The 23,123-nt window shown below is 40.7% G+C and overlaps 1 protein-coding gene across 2 annotated transcripts in view; it reads left to right on the forward strand.

Annotated features, from left to right (window-relative positions):
• USP34 (ubiquitin specific peptidase 34) overlaps nt 1–23,123 on the forward strand; it is a 160,038-nt gene that overhangs the window by 86,748 nt on the left and 50,167 nt on the right. For both annotated transcript variants that reach the window (XM_087717484.1, XM_087717485.1), the window contains 7 exons: nt 12,788–12,912; nt 13,681–13,833; nt 16,640–16,744; nt 19,143–19,198; nt 19,297–19,417; nt 20,473–20,656; nt 22,652–22,815. In XM_087717484.1, the coding sequence (XP_087573610.1) occupies nt 12,788–12,912; nt 13,681–13,833; nt 16,640–16,744; nt 19,143–19,198; nt 19,297–19,417; nt 20,473–20,656; nt 22,652–22,815 (908 nt within the window). The remainder of the gene's footprint in view (nt 1–12,787; nt 12,913–13,680; nt 13,834–16,639; nt 16,745–19,142; nt 19,199–19,296; nt 19,418–20,472; nt 20,657–22,651; nt 22,816–23,123) is intronic.

A 23,123-nucleotide genomic window follows, 5' to 3' on the forward strand; every position in this document is an offset into this window, starting at 1 on the left:
ACTCCCTTTTAGCAATGATCATGTTATCTAACTGGGTAAGAAAATGACTACAAGAAAACAACTAAGTTGAGAGCACCAAGGACCCTGTATGTTAGATACTCCTCATCCTCAGCTGGTAGACAAAACTGCATTATTAAGTTGTAGTCCAAACATCTAAAAAGGCCCATATTGAAGGTAGCTAACAGCTAATTATGTCTTATGGCATGTTAATATGCTTCAAATTGGCTTTAGCTTATAAACTTAAAGCTTATTTACTGGATATTTCATTGAACAAACTCCTCTGTCCATTATTTTAACTGCAGATGGATTTATATTATAATTGAAAAATTAACAGATTAACTTCCTATTTTTACAATATCCAATTCCTTATTTTTGTTAGCAAAAAGCAACAACCCAATTAATTAAGGCATTTTTAAGGTATAATTTTAAAAGTTATAGAATATGTTTCAGAATTGTTTTAAATTTATTTCTGTCTTAGCATTTCTGAAGACAATTCTGTTATTTTCTAAACTTAATATTAATTTGGCAAGGATGTAATAGATAGATCTTTATATATCATTAAAAAACATCATGATGAGGATTATAACCACTTGATTTAGAGGGGTATTTATACAAGTGACTTTACATTTTGCCTTTTCTGTAATAGATTTCTTTCAACTTTTGTTTCTTTGTTTGAGAAGCATGATAGCCTCTATAGTATTTTCATATATTATTAATTAATACAGTAATATGTAGCAAAGCAATTGCTTCTTCTTTTGTAGGTTATATTTCATGGTAATAATTGTTTACCTGATAGGTCATATGACCTTGACATTTTAACTATGTACTTTAAATATCTTTAGAGGGGAAAAGTCATTCAGGCTAGATAGAGACACCTTCTCTAATTTTGTGAAGGCTGGCATTGTAAAACCGAAATAATTAAAAATACTTTTTTTCTCATCAGCTTAATATGCCAATTAAGTGTACATGTATTTGAGGGACTTATTTTCAGATTCCTAATATAAATGCAGACAGCAAAGTCAAGATAATGCCATCAAGCTTAGTTTTATCTTAAATGCATTTTAGTTAAGTTTTAATGAGAAAAAATCTTGATTTATTCCCCTTTTATATAATGTACACATAACTAGTAAATAATAGCATTTTTTCTTGTTATTAATCAATTGATATCTCATGTAGAATCAAGCTCTTGAGATTTGGCCAACTGTGGAAAAGAAAAAAACAAACCAACAATTGATTTTCTCACAGTTTTCATGTTTAGCAACTGAAAAACATCTACACTTAAAAAAATCCAATGTAGGAATATTTAGGATAGACATGTAAGCAATAATTTCAGTAGTATAGTAATTAAGTTACTGTCAGATTTTTGACTCAGTGATAGTTCCAGCAAGCATCCTCAGTGGCAATAGTCTTTGAGAATTTTCCCCAAACCTCTGGTGGAGTACTACATTATTTCTCCCTAATGCAGATTCTGGCCTGTGAAAGTACAACAGTTTTTCCACCCCAATAGCTTCTGGCAGGCACTTGGAGAATTTTCCAACACATGTTGGATGAATCCATTGAGAGCCTGGTTCACTGTTGGCATTCTAAAATTATTCAGGCCTTTGATGAAATTATCTCTAAGGTAGTCTCCCTCTTTTGGCCAATCTCAGATGACTACAATGCCAGTGGAGTTCAAATCTACATTCAAACTTATTCCATAGTGATAAGAGAGGTGAAAGACTTCTTTGATTGCATTAACAAGTTGACATTAATCATTTGCTTTTTAGAAAGGCCTCAAGGTTGCTGTCAAAAATCCACATATTCCACTAACAAAATTTCCCAGATCATTCAAATCTTGTTGTCATGTGGACAGAGTACAGGGGCATGGTCTTGTTTGGTTACTGGGATTTCTCTTGATCCATGGCTTCAAATGAAGTGAATCAGGTGGTATCTGTTCTCTTCCTCCTGTAGCTGAATCCTTGCCCCTCTTGGTTGTTTCAGGTTGTTAGGTGGGAGGTAATTTTCTGGACCAGGAAGACTGTTAATACTTTGTTGTGAGAGGAGATATTACTGGCAGCTTTGAAATAAGGGGAGGGTGTGTTACCTGGGTCTTTCTATATTAAGAGTATTGAATAATTATCACCTAGTCTTTAGCCTTCTTTTTTGGGAAAGACCATTGAGACAGTAGTTGGGAATAAACTACAAAGCATCTTAAAGGAAATGATCTCTACCCAGAGTTCCCATTGTTGCAGTGCTCTCAGTCTCTTCATCAAAATTCAGCTGGCAGCTTTTCCTGTAAGCTGCTTGGAGAGTCCAAACATGGGTTAAATTCTGTCTGACTGCCTTGGGCTGAATTGAGAGATCTTTAGCCACGCTTCCACCTCCGGCTCCTCAGATTTTTCAATTTAGTTCTAGCCCAATGGACATGTTTTCAGTGGTTCCAGCATATCAACAGAAATTTAACTTTTACTTGGATTTTCCAACCAGAGGATTTTTCCATCCTGCAAGAAAATAAGGTCTGTTTAAAGTTGCTTTTGATTCCCTGGCTTCTGCTTGTTGCTGGCTCTTGTTCCTGGCTTCTCTGGGTGCACACAGCTTCTCCGACTCACTGGGCGATGCGAGCTAGCTTGGGAGCCGCCGCATTCACCTTTTGTATTGGCGCAGCGATCAGTGGCGAGGGGGCCCAGCTGCTTGCACTCATTTCAGTGTTTTGGCGTGACGGTCAGAGGTGCGAGGACCCAGCCGTTGCGCCATTGCCCTTTACTAAATGAAGCGTTTGGCGCGATGGTCAGTGGTGCGAGGACCCAACTGTTCATGCCATCGCGTCTACAGTTTGAATTTCGTGCCACTTTTTGCCAGTACTAGTCATCGTGGTGGCCATTTTAAGTGAGGGAAAACTTCCAGTGGCCATTTTGTTTGCAATTTTGTCACTTTTCCCCCCCTTGTACTTTGGAGTGAGTCTTGGAGAGTGGTGGCAGCATGACTTCTCTGTCTGGCAATCTGGCGGCCTGTCGTCCACCCACACTAAGTGGAAATTGCTAAACAACAGCGAGGTGTTGGTCCTTGCCTTAGGCCTCCCTCCAGCTGTTCAGTCTGCAGGCATTGGGAGGATCGGATCTCATGCCAGAGATTTCCTCGTGGAGGCACCCTTAATAATCATCTCAGCCAGCGACCTCTCCACCTTAATCCACCAGCTGCAGTTACTCCAACTGTGTTCCAGGTAGTGAGTGGTGCCCAGAATACACCTGCTCACAACACAATGGCAGACAACTCCCATTAGGAGGCAATGCAGCCAGAGCCCTCTAGCAGCAGGAGCATTACCAGATAGGCTAGCAAAGCAGAAAGAAAAGATCAAAGTCCCAAGATCAAGTTGCCCCCAGGCGCCAAAGAGCATCAGAGAAACAACCTGAACAAGCCCAGCAACAACCGGTGGCTAGTTCTCCAATTCCTGCAGTGGAATTACCAGAGGCCCCAGCTCCTACTAATCAGGACCCACCACGGTCGGATAGTGAGGAGAGGGCCAGGAATTTTCATCAGATGACTACTATGAGTCAGCCACTTCCCCAGGCCATCCATGGGTGAGAATGCAGATTTGTTTCAGTGCTCCTTGGAAGCAGAGGATTCTCCTCCAGTTCTATCACTGGCTCCACAACATCCTCTGCCCTGCCGGGCCATTAAGCATAGGTGGCCTGTAGAATACCAAGGGCTGGCCCTCTCCTTGGAAATGCAGGAGGTTATCACCAAGGCCATATCCCAGGGTATTGCAGAGGGTCTCAAGCAACATGCCAAGCAACGTTGCAGGGCCAGGTCTTTTTCCTCTAAGACAGTTCCTTCAGAGGCTCCCCAGGGATCCGCCTCTCCCCATTCCTCGCTGGACAGCGAGGATTCAGCTGCAGATGAGGAAATCCTTCCAGAGCAGGAGTTCTCAGGGGACGAGGGAGCAGTCATGGATAAACCAGCCTTCACTGGTTTGTTTAAACATGTTTCATTCAAGACAAACTTGAATAAGGCCAAAACAGCCAACCATATGGGAGTAACTGCCACGGATCAGGTGACAGTAGACCCATCAGACCCTAGACCGGTAGTTCCCCAGGAGATTGTGCCAGTTCCTAAATTATTTTTGAATGTTGTGCAGCGCCAGTGGGTTCAACCTAGCCACACCTGGTATCAGTGATAAAAAGCTCTATACGGTGGATGCTTCCCTGGAGGAATTATTAAAATTGCCTCAGGGGTATCCTCTGTTACAAACCCTTACATTCTCCTCAGTCTTACCGCCTGACCTATTAGAGGGCTTGAAAGCGGAGAATAAGAAATCTGAAAGGGCTTGTCACAAGACCCATCAGGTGGCTGCCTGGGCCATCAAGACAGCCACTTTAGCGTCCTTTATGTTCAGGGCCTCTCTCTCCCCTGGGTCAGACAGGTTTTTGCTAAGCTTCCAGCAGGGGACACCAAATTCAGGCAGGAGTTTAATAAGGTTTTAGCGGCAGCAGAATACACTGCAGATGCCACCCTCCACTCCGCCAATTTCGCTTCCAGGGCTCTGGCTTCTAATGTCACCACCAGGCGGCTCTTGTGGCTTCGTCAGTAGAATGCAAACATGAGGTCCAAGTGGAAGTTGGTCTCTGCCCCCCTTAAGGGAGGGAAACTTTTTGGGGAAGCCCTAGAACCTGTCCCAGTTGAAAACAAGGACAAAAAGAAAGTTATGCCGTCTGTCACTAAGAAGCCGCCGAATACTCTTCAAGGGCAGCCCCATGTAGAGCACATTGCAGTATTCCAGCCTAGAGATCACAAGGGCTCAAGTGACTGTTGTGAGGGCCTCCCGATTCAGGTAGGGCCGCAACTGGCGTACCAGGCGAACCTGGGCAAATGCCCCCCTGGTCACAGCTGACAAATGATGGTCAAAAGTCAGCTGTGGGTCCAGGAGGACTCCCAAGTTGCGGACCCTATCTAAGGGGTGTAAATTTTGACCCCCCAGCCTGAGTGATGGAACGCTGGCCAAATTGTTGGGAGGGAAGCACAACAGCCACTCGGTCTTGTCTGGGTTGAGTACCAGTTTGTTAGCTCTCATCCAGTTCTTAACGGCCTCAAGGCCCCGGTTCATCACGTCCACCGCTTCATTGAGTTGGCACGGGGCGGACAGATACAACTGTGTGTCGTCCGCGTATTGATGGTATTTTATCCCGTGCCTCCAAATGATCTCGCCCAGCGGTTTCATGTATATGTTAAATAGTAGGGGGGATAAGACCGAGCCCTGCGGCACCCCATAGGTAAGGGGCCTCGGGGACGATCTCTGCCCCCCCACCAACACTGACTGCGACCTGTCCGAGAGGTAGGAGGAGAACCACTGCAAAACAGTGCCTCCCACTCCCACCTCCCGCAGTCGTCGCAGAAGGATACCATGGTCGATGGTATCGAAAGCCGCTGAGAGGTCAAGGAGAACCAGGATGGACGCATGGCCTCCATCTCTGGCTCTCCAGAGATCATCAGTCAATGCGACCAAAGCGGTTTCTGTGCTGTAACCGGGCCTGAAGCCGGACTGGAAGGGGTCAAGGTAACTAGCTTCCTCCAAGGTACGCTGAAGTTGGAAGGCCACCACCTTCTCAACAACCTTCCCGACGAAGGGAAGGTTGGAGACTGGACGGTAGTTATTAAGAACGGCTGGATCCAAGGATGGTTTCTTCAGGAGGGGTCTCACCACCGCCGCTTTAAGTGCGGCGGGGAAGTGCCCTTCCCGAAGGGAGGCGGTAACGACCGCATGGATCCAGCCTCGTGTCACCTCACTGCTGTTGGCAACCAGCCAGGAGGGACATGGGTCCAGTATACAGGTGGAGGCACTCACAGCTCGCATAGCCTTGTCCACATCCCCAGAGGCAACATCCTGAAACTCAACCCAGAGATGGTCTGCCAAGTTATCCCCCTGTGTCTCGGCTGGATCTGCAGGGGTGGAATCCAAGTCCGACCGAAATCGAGCCACTTTGTCCGCCAAGAACTGGACATACTCCTCAGCCTTACCCTGTAAGGGGTCCCCTGCCTCCCTCCTGTTTAGATAATCTAGATAATCTGCTTCATCCAAGGTCCGTCGGAGTTGTAGGGCTACCACCTTCTCAACAACCTTTCCTAAGAGAGGGAGGTTGGAGACCGGACAATAGTTGTTGAGAATAGCTGGGTCCAGAGAAGGCTTCTTAAGGAGGGGTCTTACCACTGCTTCCTTCAAGGATTGCGGGAAAGATCCCTCCTGCAAAGACGAGTTAGTAATCCTCTGGAGCCAGCCTCCTGTTATCTCCCTGCTGGTCAAGACCAGCCAGGAGGGGCACGGATCCAGCAAACAGGTGGAGGCTCCCATGGCCTTGTCCACTTCCTCAGGGGTGACAAGCTGGAACTCGTTCCAGGAAATCTGAGCAAGACCTTCCCTTGGCACCTGCATTGGTACTGTCCAACTGGAGTCTAGGTCTGTCCGAATCTGAGTGATTTTGTCCGACAGAAACTGAACAAACTCCTCAGCCCGTCCCTGTAAGGGTTCCCCATCAGGACCATCAGCCCTTTTGGTACAAGGCCAGACAACAATCCTTCTCAAAGCGGCCCTTTTGTGGCAGATCAGGCTCTAAGCCTTTCCGTCACTATAAGTGACAGCCAGCTGACGGCTCCCATCAGAGGGCGCCTGCAACTATATCAGGCCCTATGGGAGCAAACAATGACAGACCAGAGGGTTCTTCAAACAATCCGTCTGGGTCTGACCCTAGACTTCATTTTCTCTCCCCCTCGCCACTTCATCTGCTGTCCCACCTCCTCCTCCTCAGCCAAGAGGTCCTTAATGGAGCAAGAGATCCAGCACCTTCGGGAGTTAAGGGCAATAGAACCAGTATTCAGCCCTCTCTAAGCGGTTTACAGAGTCAGCATATTGCCCCTAACAACAATCCGGGTCCTCATTTTACCCACCTCGGAAGGATGGAAGGCTGAGTCAACACTGAGCCGGTGAGATTTGAACCGCTGAACTGCTGATCTAGCAGTCAGCCTGCAGTGCTGCATTTAACCACTGCGCCACCTTGGCTCTGGCAGCTATGGTGGCATCCCTGAGGTCGCGTCCAGTGAGACTTCAAGCATAACTCGACGACATCATCATACAATCTCCGTCCCGCCAGCAAGTAGTCAGATACCTCCAGATAACCATGAGAGCCCTTCAAGTCCACGGGTTCTCAATCAACATGGACAAAAGCCACCTCACCCCACCATCAGGTTGTTGCACTTACAGTGTAAGTGCTGTAAGTTGCCAAGTCTTTCTATCGCAGGAGTGAATCTCCAGCCTCAGACAACAGATTCTTCAGGTGAGAGCCCCACGGACCGCGCCCATAGTCCTGCTGTCAAAGCTCTTAGGCAAGATGATCTCTTGCCTCTCGACAGTACTGTGGGCGAGACTGCACTCACGACAGTTGCAATTGTGCCTTCTACCCCACCAAAGGGCCAAGAAGAGCAACTCCCCATCTCCGATCCCTATTCCCTTCAAGGTCCAACAGTCCCTGCGGTAGTGGGATTCTCCTGTGCTGGCCAAGGGCAGTCTATTCCGCAAACCACATCGCCTAACCATCACTACAGATGCCAGCCTATTCAGATGGGGTGCACATCTGGACATTTTTTTTTGCAAGAAATTTTTATTTTTATTAAACAAACAACACACACAAAAATAATCATCTTACATTACATCCTGTAGAAAGTGTGTCAATTGGTTACAATTAGCTTTCGTGCGTCTCTTCCACATCATTACTTCACATTCATATCAAATGTCTAAATTTCTTAATGATCTTACTATATCATGGTTCTCATTTGACTGAAATTGTTTTAGTGTCCTTTTGCCTAAAATAATCCATAGTTAAAACCGCAGATATAATTATCTGTATCCCTTATCCTTATCATTCCATTGTTAGTTGATATAATTAATATTGGTTAACAAAAAATCCTTTACTGTTTATATCTATTTTCTTCTCATCAAACCAACATATATGTATACCTTACTGCCCTTATCAATTACTTATTTAACATAACAATCGATAAGTTACTAAATTACTACTTACTAATTATAAAACTTAGTTAATTTTTTTGTTATCTACTTTCATATATCCAGTAACATTACACCTTTATAACATATTCAAAATAAGAATTAACTAAATTTCTAAACCTTTTTTCCCAAATCATTGTTTGCAATTATATCCAAATTCTTTGTGTTAAACTAGTACGTACGTACGTATGTACGTACGTACGTACATACATACATACATACATACATACATATATCATTAACTACCTCTCTTACCATTTCATTATTATTGTTGTTGTTGTCAATATTTATTAACAAGATAATTTACGAAAATCCTTTATGTTTATATCCACATCCTTCTCATCAAGCCAACACATGTGTGTGCCTTATTGTCATTATCAATTATTTATTTAACATAACAGTCTAAAAGTTACTAAATTACTACTTACTAATTATAAAATTTAGTTAATTTTTTGTTATCGACTTTAATATATCCAATAACATTTCACCTTTATAACATATTCAAAATAAGGATTAATTAACAAAATTTCTAGCCCTTTTTTCCAAGTCACTCTTTACAATTTAGAACCAAATTCCTTATATTAAACCAGTACATATATATGTTGTTAACTATATCTCTTATCATTTCACTATTATTGTTATCATTAATATTTGTTAATGAAATCATTTATTACTTATACATCTGGACACTTAGGTCGCCCAGGGCAGGTGGTCCGAAGGTGATCTCAAACACGGCATAAATTGGCTAGAATAGTGGCGAGGCTAGCTCTCCTTCACTTTCAATCTACCATCCAGGGCCAACACGTAATGCTGTTGACGGACAATGTGGCCACCAAGGCACATGTCAGCCGCCAGGGGGGCACTCGCTCCAAGTCCCTGATGGTGGAGGCAGAGTGCCTGGGGTAGTGGGCGGAGAAACATCTGTCGTCCCTTCGAGCGGAGCATACCAGGAAAGATTCTGGAAAAGATAATCAAGCAACGAATTAGCGAACACCTAGAAGTAAACAAAGAAATAACCAAAAGCCAACATGGGTTTGTCAAAAACAGATCATGCCAGACTAATCTTATTGCATTCTTTGACAAAGTGACAAAATTAGTGAACCAGAGGAATGCTGTCGATATAGTTTACTTGGACTTCAGTAAGGCATTTGATAAGGTAGACCATAACCTACTACTAGATAAAGTAGAAGAATGTGAGTTGGACAGCATCACCACTAAATGGATTCGTAACTGGCTGACCAACCGCACTCAACGTGTAGTCCTCAATGGAACTGCATCTACATGGAGGGAAGTATGCAAGGCTCTGTTTTAGGCCCAGTACCATTCAATATCTTCATCAATGATTTGGATGAGGGAATAAATGGGGAACTCATCAAATTTGCAGATGACACCAAGCTGGCAGGAATAGCCAACACTCCAAAAGACAGGCTTAACATACAGAAGGATTTTGACAAACTTGAACATTGGGCACTAGCTAATAAAATGAAATTCAATGGTGAAAAGAGTAAGGTTCTACATTTAGGCAAGAAAAACGAAATGCAGTATAGGTGGTACCTTGCTCAATAGTAGTAACTGTGAGAGGGATCTTGGAGTTCTAGTGGACCACCATTTAAATATGAGCCAGCAGTGTGCAGCAGCTGCCAAAAAGCCAACACAGTTCTAGGCTACATAAAGAGAGGGATAGAATCAATATGACGTGAAGTGTTAATACCACTTTATAATGCCTTGGTAAAGCCACACTTGGAATACTGCACTCAGTTTTGGTCGCCACAATGTAGAAAAGATGTGGAGACGCTAGAAAGAGTGCAGAGAAGAGCAACAAAGATGATCAGGGGACTGGAGACTAAAACAGGAACTGGAGACTAAAACAGGAACTGGGTATGTCTAGTTTAATGAAAAGAGGGACTAGGGGAGACATGATCGCAGTGTTCCAATATCTCAGGGGTTGCCACAAAGAAGAGGGAGTCAAACTATTCTCCAAGCCACCCGAGGGTAAGAACAAGAAGCAATGGGTGGAAACTAATGAAGGAGAGAAGTAACTTCAAACTGAGGAGAAATTTCCTGACAGAACAATTAATCAGTGGAACAGCTTGCCTCCAGAAGTTGTGAATGCCCCAAGACTGCAAGTCTTTAAGAAGATGTTGGATAGTCATTTGTCTGGAACAGCATAGGGTTTCCTGCCTAGGCAGGGGGTTGGACTAGAAGACCTCCAAGATCCCTTCCAACTCTGCTATTGTATTGATGCATACCCTGTTTCCTCGAAAATAAGCCCTCCCAGAAAATATTGCAACACAGTAACAGCATGAGGTGACCACGCTCACCGCCTCCTTCACCTCAAAAATAAGACCTTTTTGGCCCAAATGGGCCTGGTTTGCCAACCTCAAGAGCCTCTCCATCACCAAGCCATGGAGAATTCCTCCAGAGGAGGTCTCTCTCAGTCAGGGGCCTCTATCACATCCAGAGCCCCAATGGCTGCAATTGGCTGTTTGGCACTTAAGAGGGACCTCCTAGAGAGGAATAGGCTCTCCTCAATGGTCATCAAAACCATCCAGGCAGCACGTCGACCATCTACTACCAGAATTTATGAGGCCACCTGGTCACCCTTTGCAAAATGGTGCGTACCTAAGCAGATAAGCCTCGCTTTAGCCTCTATTCCTCACGTTTTGGCCTTTTTGCAAGGATTGGATCAGGGATTGGCGGCCAACACGTTGCGTTGCCAAGTTGCGGCACTATCCATTGTCCTCACTCCCAGCGACCACCTATCCCTAGCACGTCATTCCAAGGTCCGCAGCTTCCTGAAGGGAACTTCCAACTTGCGGCCCCCGGTCGTTCATTGATATCTGACCTGGGAGTTGAATGTTGTGCTTCGGGCTCTAGTCGAGGCTCCTTTTGAGCCAATTCATACCTGTGATCTGAAGCACCTAACCTTCAAGACAGTATTCCTGACCACAATCACCTCTGCACATAGGATTTCGGAGATGGCGGCCTTGTCAGTTAGGGAGGACTTGTGCGTCATACATCCAGACAGGATGTATCTCCGCTTGGATCCTTCTTTTCTTCTGAAAGTCAACTCTTGGTTTCATCGGAGCCAGGAAGTCATCCTTCCGGACTTTTGTCCTCACCCAAGACACTCTACAGAACGCATATGGCACAAGCTGGATGTGTGTCGAACCATTCGCAAATACATCAAGCGCACTGCAGCGTTCAGGCAATTGGAATTGTTTTTCATTTCCTTTCAACTTGCTACTATGGGGCGCAAAGTCACCTCCGCCACCATCGGCCAATGGTTGAGTGCTTGCATCACCCTTGCCTATCAGCTCCAGTGTAAACAGATACCACGATCTATCACAGCCCACTCTACAATGAGTGCCGCCTCCACAGCAGCCTGGCGACACAAGTGCCCATAGAAGAGATGTGCAGAGCAGCTACGTGGGCTTCACCATCTCAGTTTGTCCGTGCTTACAAATTGGGCATGTTTGCGTCAGCGGAAGCAGCCTTTGGAAGATGAGTCCTTCAGGATATTCATACCGCTGGAGAGACCATTGAATCAGGTTCTTCCCGCCCTAGTAACATTTAGCTTGGGTATGTCCCATGCTTGGACTCTCCAAGCAGCGTACAGGAAAATGACCATTGGCTTACCTGAAGGGTCCTTTTCTGTACGCTGCGAGGAGAGTCCAATCCCGCTCTAGGGTCTCTCTCACAGCTTCCATGTCTATATGCATTGCATTTCTTGATGTGGATTTGTGATTTTATTACCGGACTTGACTTTTACAATCTATCTTGACTTGAACTAAGATCAGACTCAGTGGAACCACATTTGAACAGTGTTACAGGTCCATGCCTTCATTGAAAAATCTGAGGAGCCAGAAGAGGAGGCATGGCTAAAGATCTTTCAATTCAGTCCAGGGCAATCAGACAGAATTTAACCCATGCTTGGACTCTCCTCGCAGCGTACAGAAAAGGACCCTTCAGGTAAGCCAATGGTCAATTTCCGCTCTTACAACTGCAGTAGCATTGCAACTTTTTCAATCTGGGCCCATCTGTGCAGTACTCAAAAGAAACCCAAGCCTTCTCCATGCCTGGAAGAGGATCATTGGCATGCAGAGCTCTTTCCTGCATTGCCACTTCTGAGAGACCTGGCCTTCCTCCTGTCCAACCATGGCCAGAATGCCTTAGCCAAGCCTCAATATAGGTCCACTGGGCCTTTTCCCTGTCCTACCACTCCTTCTCCCTACCCTACTATGTTTAGGTCTATTTACTTTTCCCTTTCTCAGCAGCTGCTAACAGATGTGCCAGCAAGGTGCAACTATAAAGCTAGCAAAGGCAATCTGATTTCTGTGTACAGTGGATCTAGTCATCTCAAGTCTTCCAGATGTGTGGAAGAAAAAGAAGGCACTGGGAATGGTAGGCCTATCCAGCTGAGGATTTATGATCTGTGTCAGGTTTGCATGTGTCCGTGAGTCCTGCACCTTCCAAGCCTCTGTCCTCCCCCAATCACAGAGGTATCCTGGTGCACTTAACTGCAATGGGGAGAGCTGGAATTGCTGTCATTGAGTGAGACAGTCATGTGAATATCTTGTTTAAAAATAACAAATGTCCAAAATTTGGGTTTAATTATGCTCAAAGGTCAAGAACTACTAACTGAATTTTTTCAGCCTAAGCGATTTCTCATGCAAACTTAATTTATTTTAATTTGGAAAAAAAATACAAAATGGCATATATGTAATGTATAATTAATGTTTTTGATTCTTCTTTTAGTTACTCACTATTCAATGTGGTTGCTAGTGAGTTGGGCTCACTGTTGTTCATTAGTAAAATCCAACCTAGCAGATAGTGATAATTTACATGATTGGCTGAAGAAACTTACTCTTCTAATTCCGGAGGTAAGCTTTGAAAACATTTTCTACTTTAGTAGAAGAAATGTCAAAAGTAGGTTAAATATATCTGTTGAAAGAGACATTTTAGAAGTTATGAAAAAGCCTTTGATAGCAATAGCAATAGCAGTTAGACTTATATACCACTTCATAGGGCTTTCAGCCCTCTCTAAGCGGTTTACAGAGTCAGCATATTGCCCCCAACAACAATCCGGGTCCTCATTTTACCCACCTCGGAAGGATGGAAGGCTGAGTCAACCCTGAGCCGGTGAGATTTGAACAGCCGAACTGCAGAACTGCAGTCAGCTGAAGTAGCCTGCAGTGCTGCATTTAACCACTGCGCCACCTCGGCTTTGTTGCTTTATATGGCTTTAGTAGTAGTTTAAATATTGTGTTTAGTTTCCCTAACTCGTTTTTTTTTAAATGAATAGTTCAATTGTATTCATATTTATACAAAAGCAATGCATAAGATTTCAGCCAAAGTCCTCGTGATCTATCTAGATAGAAAATAGCTGTCTCCTTCAATATTTATAATATCATTTGTAATTTCCCACTATTAATTCTTTGGTGGGTTTTGTTTTGTTTTTTTAGTTTCCAAAGTGTTCTACATCTTGTTTATAGTAAATTAAAATTCTTGGTACAAATGCTTAGTTCATAATATTGATAGCAAATAGGCATATTGAAAGTAGTTTATAAATCTAAAAATAAGGAAAATAAGAAAAAATGTTTTTATTTGAATTGTTTCCATTTAATTGTAATTCTTTATTTCAATTTCAGACTGCAGTTCGCCATGAATCTTGTAATGGTCTTTATAAATTATCACTGTCAGGGTTGGATGGTGGAGACTCCATAAATAGGTCTTTCCTGCTGCTAGCTGCCTCAACACTGCTTAAATTTCTTCCTGATGCCCAGGCACTGAAACCTATTAAGGTAAAATAAAAAATGTTACATATTTTATTTATGTGAAATTATATTGTATAGTAAATTATCAAAAAACAACTTCCTCCGAGTGAAATTGTTATATAGTTCTTACATCTACAGAACAACTTATATTAGAAGGATAGGCAAACAATTTATAGTTAACGAATACAATTTTTTGTTTGTCTACTTCTCCAATTCCCAGTGTTTTACATCAACAATATTACATCATCAATTGGCGATTCCCCCTCCCTCCTTTTCCATAGTATTTGTTAAATAATTAGTATAAACATCTGTCACGGATACAATACCAGGATGACTCTGCTTTGCCTTTCCTATGTGCTAGAACACCTGTCTCAGCCATTGTACCAGTAGGGCACATACCGGGTAGAGAGCAATGTTCCCTCTAACTTTTTTTCAGTATAGTGTTTGAGCGGCACATTTTCATGCCTCTGAGAACCTGAATTTTTTTCACAGATGTCACCCAAGACAACAACGAAATCAGTGTTATATCAAATCAAACTAATAAAATTTGAAAATAAATAAAATTGTAAACAAATAAATTTAGAAATATTTGTTCAAAAGCAAACTCACTACAGTTATCTTTCTTTCAAATTCATTTTGGATTAAATAAAAAAGAGCTTTGAAATGAATATATAAATGGCATTTAATACTGGTAATATTAAAATAGTAAATGTTTGATATTCTTCATTTTAATGAATTTCACTTGATATACTTCATTTTAATGTATTATATGCAATTTGCTATTTTAAATGAGTAAAATGATTAAAATCCCCATGCATAAAGTCTCATTCACATCTAACAGTTTTCTCCCATCATTAATTTGTAAACTCAAGGATTTATTGCCTGTCTGTTCAACAATGCTTGCTGATTGTTTAAAAAATTGTGGCAATTTGTTCCTCTCTATACAGGTGGTTTCAGTAACCTACTACTACTGAACTCTGGGAGACAATTCTGCATATAACTAGTGATAGTAACTAGTGACCCAAAATATCCAACAAAATTGCACAGATAAACTGATAGATAGGAAGTTTCATTAGCTTAAAAGCAAAAATATTCTCAATGACTTTGAAAATACCAATGAGTTATCAAATATCACGTGATGTCACTTGACTGGCTGGAAACTCAAAGATAGCTGAGATTGCAGCCAGGAGAGGTAGAACAAGGAAGATTTTCTTTCAAAAGTGAGAGATGCACAAGGAAACAGACCCTGCTTCCTGCATTTGGATTCTGTGGTGTGCGCGCGCTCTAGGTGGGAGTTTAGGATCACTGCCACACCGCCCTCGATTTGCCAATGCAAGTCTCAGGTGGGTAGCCTCGAGAGAAACGGCGACAGTGAGCCTCCTGCCTTGGCTTTCTACCTCGTTGCGGAGCAACCCACGCTCGGCTTAGTTGGCTCGTTCTTGGTTCGCGACCAGCCCCCACCCTCACCCCTTGTGGGCTTTTATGTGTTAATTGAGGCACAGATGCTGGAGAGGAAGGGAAGCCGGCTGCTTTCACACAATACGTTTATCTCAGAGGCTGAATTAATCACGCGGGTCAGAAAGACACGGAACTTTCTTTCAGCGAGTTTCAGCCAATCACTCCCTCCCCCCCCCACCCAATGAGGCAAATTTTGCCTTCTTAAACTTGTGCGAAAGCAGCTGTGGGCAATATTCCCTCTAAACAGTTGCTCCAGGAAGCCCCAGCCACCACAAGTCCTCAACCCAGTCACATTGCTGCCCTGCTGCACCTTAAGACTCCTGTTTAGCTGGAGGGGGTTTCAATCATGATTGTGTGGCCGTTCTGCAGACTGCAATCCGTGTCCGGCAAACGACACTGCACGGCAGTTGGAAACCGCTGCGCGTGTTTACTTTCCACATGCGCGGCCGCACAGCTTAGAGGGAACATTGGTAGAGAGGTAGGGTAGGGACAAAATTAACTCCTGCTGACATAGTCTCAGGGCATATAGTGCTTCTTTTGAAAAAAAAATCCATAAAAATCGATTAAAAGGAAGAACTTCCCACAAAATCCGTCAGTTACTCTTTCATAATTGTTTAAGTTTTAACTGCAAATAATTTCCATTTCACAAGTTTATGTAAACAAGAAAACAAATTAAAAAATTTGAACAGGTATAAAGAAAATGAATTTCTAAGTAATACTCCAGTTGAGAGTTTTGATGACAGAAAAAGTTAGTTTTTCATAAAAATGAAATTGAAGGAGAAAGAGTATCTTTCTTTGTACTGTCAAACTTTTTGGAAGTAAAACTGCATACAGTATTCATTTTCTTTCCTTCCATGTTCACTTCCACACTATTGAGGTATTAATCAAAAGAATGTGAGCATCCTCTATGTTAAAACTTAGTTAAATGAGATATATTGTTTATAGTAAAATAGACCAATAGAGATATATGAAATTATAATTTGGTGTAATTTTTGAAGGGGCAATTGAAAATATTGTTTATGTATTAAGAAAAAATAAGTATAAAAATGGAAAATAATGGAAGAAAATAATTTGGCTGAAAGTGAAAACAACTATGATGTAAAATGGATTATGTGAATGAGAGAATGTAAAAAAGAAAGATCCACTCAACACTTTGTTTCTATAATATGTGTAAATTTGCTATGAATTACATAAAATACTAATGCTTATTTTATATAATTAGAAAAACTTAGAACAAAGTAGCCAATAATCATCTTCATCTTATTCTTTTCCTTATAATGTTTTAGGATTATTATTTTTGAATTAGCAAGTTTCTTTACCAAAGTTGGGGAAGGAAAAAAAATCTAACCCTCTTCTCTCCCCCCCCCCTTTCCAGATTGAGGATTATGAAGAAGAACCCATTTTACAGCCTGGCTGTAAAGAATATTTCTGGTTGCTATGCAAACTAATAGATAATATACATGTAAAAGATGCTAGTCAGGTAAGCATAACTGATTTCATGTTAAAGGTTTGTGTTGTATTTATGTTTATGCTTACTCCGTCCCATAATTGGGTAGACCAGGTTGCCCTGATAGACCGGTCTCACCAGAAAAACACTTAGGTTAAAGTTGTATTTTCCCATTTTTAAGTCTGTATTAGAGACTATCCAACTTGCCAAACTGGCACAAGCCTAGCAAAACTGGACTTCTGTAACTTTGTAAAGATGATTTGACAACAGATTTACAATAAATAATACATTGCCCTATTCTATAATGCTACTGTATTAACCATTTATCACTCAGTAAACCACCAAATCTAAGAGAGTACTTTTTAGGAATATTTAAAACATTTCTACATCAAAATATTCCAATCTCAGAAACAGTGTAATTTTGAATATGCTGAGTTTGCATTGAGAAGAAACAAAACTTTGTTTTTCTCCCTACTTTAGAAAAAAAAATATTGTGGATTTGTTTTGAATTTTCTGATTATTCCAGGCAAATTTCAGGAAGAGGTCATATGTTGCATATGTGTTGTGTGGCATTTTACTTTGTAGGAAGGTAATATAAAAATATGTATGTTTAGTGTCCTTGTGTTTATATACACAATAGCACTTCATAGAAAAGTATTGATGCCTTTGCCATCATGTAAGTGTAGACTGTTTGTGCAGTATTGGTTGATTCACTTTGTTGGCTTTTGGGGTATGTATTCATTTTTTACAAACTCAAATGCCTTGTAACATCCTCAACATTTTTTTAAATTTTGCAACCAGAATAATGTGTATGTACAATCAAACCATCAGCAAATACCTACTCTGTATAATTGTTTTTGCTGGGTTTTGGCCTGGCATGCAGGGTAAGGAAAAAACCTTTGGTTTGCCCTTGTTAAGTAAGAGGAGGGAGAGCGTTTATAGATAAAATGATGAACTGATGTTTTTTTTAAAGTGAATCCATTATGAAACTTTATAATAATAAAAGAAAATGTAATTTATGGTTATCTGCCTGGTTCATTTATTTTCAAACTAGAAGAAATGCTAAATGGAAAAAATGTTATTGAGGTTGACTGTTTTATCCTGTTGAGTAGGAGGAGCAAGAGTGATAAAGCATGCTTCCTTCTCTTCCTTCCCCCCCTTTCTTTTTCTCTTGCACTCCAACTGGTTTGCCTCCCTCTTCCCCCACTTTTTTCTGCTCTTTTCTCCCATTCTCAAACTCACCCTTCCTCTCCCTTTTACACATGCACAGTCTTTCTTCCCATTTGTGTGCAGATTCCTAGAGGAGCAAGGAAGCACCAAGCAGGTTCCTACAGGAGATTGGCTTTTGCTTGGGATCCTGTAGGTTAAAATTATGAAGTAGATTCCAAGAGAAGATCTGCTTTCTCTAGGAATCTGCTTAATGGATTTAACTGTCAGGAAGCTAAGCACTGTCTGAGAGAACCTTAGCAAACTTGTTTCAGCAGGGTGGAGGTTTTGCATATTTGGATTTTGACAGGCACCAGACTAGAGAAGCAGTGGTAATGTAATGTAATAAACACAAGTTATGTCATAGGTATGGGAGAGGTCATAAGAGGCCCAGCACAGGCTCTGTGTGAGTATCTCTAGTGCTGGAAGTTTGGCTCTTGCTTTGATTTCAGCAGGGATGATTTTCAGCTCCTGAACGGAGCCTCTTAAGGCAGTGATAGCTAACCTTTTTGTCGTCATGTGCCGATGCAATGCGCACATGACCCCGCCACACACGACCGGCCTAGAAGGCCTCCTGCACCAACCTGGAAGCCAAATCAGGGTCCGGGGGTGGTGCGCAAGGCCCCAAAATGCAATGCGAGTGCCCCCACATGCACGCGCACATCCTCTGTATGCGCCCCCGCCCCCCCCCTGTGCATGCATGGCAGAGGTCTGAAAACCAGCTGGCCAACGGGAGATGTGTGCGCATGCACGGTGGAGCTGGGCAGGAGTGACGGCTGGCGTGCCCGCAGAGGGGTTCTGTGTGCCACAGGTTCGCCATCACAGTCCTAAGGTCTCTCTTATCTAACTCAGACACTTCATATTCTACCTGGGATTCCATCAACTTAAATAACCAAAAGGATCATATAACAATTGCATCCAGTAGTGTCAGGATTGCAGTCATTGAGCAAACCAATCACATGGATATTTTGCTTAACAACTGCTTCTCTTAACAACCAAATACTGGTCATATTGAGAACTATCTGTAAAGGCATATAATTCAAGTATACATAGAACATTTGATCATAAAATCAAAGGTTGGAAGTCTGCATTAGCTAACACCAGTCAGATTGTATTTATGTACAGTATGTTGCTTATTAAAATATATTCAAAATATTTTCTCATTGCAATAGATCTTTTAATATTGCTTTGCATTTACAATTTCTTTTTGTTTCTTTTTACTTAGACAACTTTACTTGATTTAGATGCCTTAGCAAGACATTTGGCTGATTGTATTCGAAGGTAAGATTTAATCTTGTTAATTTCTTTAGAATATTTGGTTTAAATGATTTCCATCGAAATATCATTTAACAATAGAAAATTATCTTTGTCTTTTACAGCAGAGAAATTCTTGATCATCAAGATGGTAATACTGAAGATGATGGCCTTACAGGTCTCCTACGTTTAGCAACAAGTGTTATCAAACATAAACCACCTTTTAAATTTTCCCGAGAGGGGCAGGTAAGATCTAAAAAACTAAACCAGGATTGTAGTACTTGATCTTGTATATACTTATTATTACATTTTCCCTTAAGTATGAATACTTTTGTAAGATATATGTGAATGTTTTCTTACTACTACTTTTTTAATATTTCTACTCAAAATTGCAGTTTGAAAGATCACATACTGTAAACTTTGTATTAGGAGAAAAATACTTGACTGTGAAGCAAAGGCAGCAGTTTCCATGATAAGCATAGTTTGAGCCTCAGGTACATATAGTTAATTTTGAAAATCCTAATTAATCAGTGATTATGACACTGATCCCACTCAGAGCAGCATTAATTTCTCAAGATCCTTGAATTGTCAGTGTATATAATTCATAGTGGCAAATGAATGTGAGAAATATGCAATAATTTTGATTTTATGAATTATTCAGAGGTTGTATTTGATCAAGATTTAGGGAGGCAAGGACTTTGGAAATGAAAGACTTATGAAGATATTACATAATTTGTTTGCAGCTGTAGAACCTTAGGGCTCCTCTTTCCTATGGCCATGCCCAAATTTTCCTTTATTTCAGGATTGTTATTTTTAATGTAAATTTCAGGACCTTAATTGGATTAACAGATTAGGTTGTTGTGATTAGCCTTCTTTCTTTCCATCTTTATAAAATGAATTAAGGCCTTTCCATTTAGTCAAATGTTTTAGTTAATATATAATTATTGTAGCACTAATTGAATAGTTTAATTAGATTTTAATTGTTTTGTAGTGTATATTTGTTTCTGTGTCAGTTCATTATGTTTAATTGTTAAATATGCATGCAAATTTAAATAACATTTCAATTTCAGATTTCATAAACTCAGTTTCTATGAGTTTTCACAACCTTTTTTCTTTTCCCTCTTCTCCTTTAGAGGCAGACTTGAATTGTTTACACTGTATGATGTAATAGCTTAGTTAAAGGGGGGGGAGAGAAAATAATTGCCCACCGTGAATCTTCAGATTGCAATATTAAGTTCTGTGTAGAATATTCCAGCAAGTAAATGTTGATGTCAAGCTTTTATATTTCTCTTATTTTATAGGAATTCTTGAGAGATATTTTTAACCTTCTGTTCTTATTGCCAAGTCTAAAAGATCGACAACAACCAAAATGCAAGTCACATTCTTCAAGGGCTGCTGCTTACGACTTACTGGTAGAAATGGTAAAAGGTTCTGTAGAAAACTACAGGCTCCTCCATAACTGGGTTATGGCACAACATATGCAGTGTAAGAATATTTTTTCAAATTTCTCAATATTATGTGAGTAGGCAGATAATTTCAATTTCTTTGTATTTTTCCTTTAGGTTAAAAAATTTGTTAGGATGTTGATTGGGTATAGAAATACATTAAATATTGTTGTATCCTTGTAAAAAGAGTAACCCTATCAGGACCTATCAGGAGATGGGCAACCTATAAATTTAATCAATAAATAAAAACAAAAAGCTTACCCATCCTTGAATATTCCTAATTAAAAAGTGCATTTGCAAGCACTTCAGCAGCCAGGAATATTTAGATGATTAAGTTACTGCCATCTATTGCCCCATCATGAGAAGTCTTCTCTAAGATTTTCTGACCACATTTATTAAAATATTGATGTTCATTTTGTTGGCTATTATGTTTCATGTTTATGTGCAATTCTGATTCATCATAAATATTTCAATGCACTTTAATACATGTCAGAATCATGAGCTCAGTTTTGAATTGACAAAATATGTTTTTCTCCATTCAAGTTGCTTTATTTTGATATGAAGCTGATGTATAATAGAATGTTCTAAAGAGATAGGAGTTACTATGGACCTTGAATGAAATACAGCTGATAGGAGTTCTACTTTAATTTCATCAAGTTTCCTCTTGGGACATCATTCTTTTATCATTTCCTAGTGCCAAGTGAAGAGAGAAAAATTGTTTATATCCAGATCAAATATGAGATTTTTCTTTTCTCTCAAAATGAACAAATGGTTCCTCGCTAAGTATTGGGACACAGGCATTATATTCTGGATATGCTTTTCATTCTTCTAGGCACAAAAGAAAACAATTGTTTTCCCTGCTCAAACAGAAATTGTGAATGCTCTCTTCTATCTTGGAATAGTGTTGTAGAAAAATATAAATCAGCACTGTTGGGGGGGGGGGAAGTTGAATACCATTAGTGTTAAGTGAGCCAGTTGTGTCAAATAAAAGATGTGTAAGAAATTGTCCTGAAGAACAGGAGTCCACCAGCTGTGGGCCCCGGCCCACTATTGGGCTATGGCCTATTTGCAACCGGCTTTGTGAGTGGTGGGCTGACAAGTGCGCACAGTCCCACTCGTGTGAGCACCGGGCACCAGTGCTCACAGCCCCATTCATTCACACAAATGAAGCTGTGCGCACCTGCCCCTCACACAAAACCATCCCCTCTCCCCCCACCCCGCCTCCCTCTGCGCTGGGCCACCAACCCAGAAAGGTTGGGGAACGCTGATGTAGAAAACAAAAGAGAAATGAACTAAATCATTATGTCTGCATCCCAGCTGAATCCATGATTGCTGGGTGCAACATTTGTGAAGGAGATTTGTATTACTAAGCCAATCTTGAAGATATTTTTTGTAATATAGTTACATTCCTTCCAGTAAAATCAAAATGTTAACTGATAATAAGGAAATGTTTAAAAGGTTTTATGAACCAAAACTTAAATAACTCAGGAATATCAATCCAAAATGAAACACATTATAAACGCAAAACTAAATGGATGCCTAAAGTTTATTTTGATTAGTATAATAGAGCTTTTGAGCAAGGGAAGCCTAAAGAGAAAAGTATACCATACTTAAGTGCAAATTAAAAATAGGATTTCAAAATGTTTAATTGACAGTAATGCAGGAAAGAAAATGCCAAACTGTAACATATCTTTCAACCACTACACTTTTTGCTTCAGACCTAAATTAGTTGTTTTTTTTTAAAAAAAGTATTTTTCCTTTAAGAAACAAGCAGACTTTAGTTCTCTTTTTTTAGATACTCTCCCTTATTGCTTTTGAGATAGAACCTGGGTTCCAGAGGTAACGTATGAGTGGTTTACTCATGATCCCTTCAAAGAAAAAGGAGACACTTTCATGAGAACATGACAAAATGTAGGGCCTGAGAAGAGAGAATAGACACTCAATTAGTTGCTGGTTTTATTCACCCAGAAGATTAAATAATTAATGATGTTAACAGGTACTCAGAAATAAAATTACCTTAATGTCACAATTTCAGCTTCTCATGCACCTTATAAATGGGATTATTGGCCACATGATGATGTTAGAGCTGAATGCAGGTTTGTGGGTTTAACCAACCTTGGGGCGACTTGTTACTTGGCATCGACTATTCAACAATTATATATGATTCCAGAAGCCAGACAAGCCATTTTTACTGCAAAGGTATTTAACTTTTAACTTGATATGTATTTTAATATTTCAATTAATATCACTATAAAGTCAGTAAAAGTCAGTTTACTGAATGAATGACAGTTTTAAGCAAAGCTTTTCCTGCAAAATAGCCATCCTCTGATAAAAGAGATTCTGTTAAAGCTGTCAGAGTCTACCTGAAAAAAAATTGTAGGTTAGATAAACATACAAAACCTAACATATAGTAAGATACGATTTTATGTTCACATATGTCCCCATTTTAAAATTAGATCATGTACTGTCAGAATGGTGCTCATTCCAGTGTTAGTATATGGAAGCAA

Source organism: Thamnophis sirtalis, unplaced genomic scaffold, assembly GCF_051295495.1.
Source record: "Thamnophis sirtalis isolate CommonGarterSnake01/CBP01778 unplaced genomic scaffold, rThaSir2_p1.2 scaffold_6, whole genome shotgun sequence".
NCBI lineage: Eukaryota > Metazoa > Chordata > Lepidosauria > Squamata > Natricidae > Thamnophis > Thamnophis sirtalis.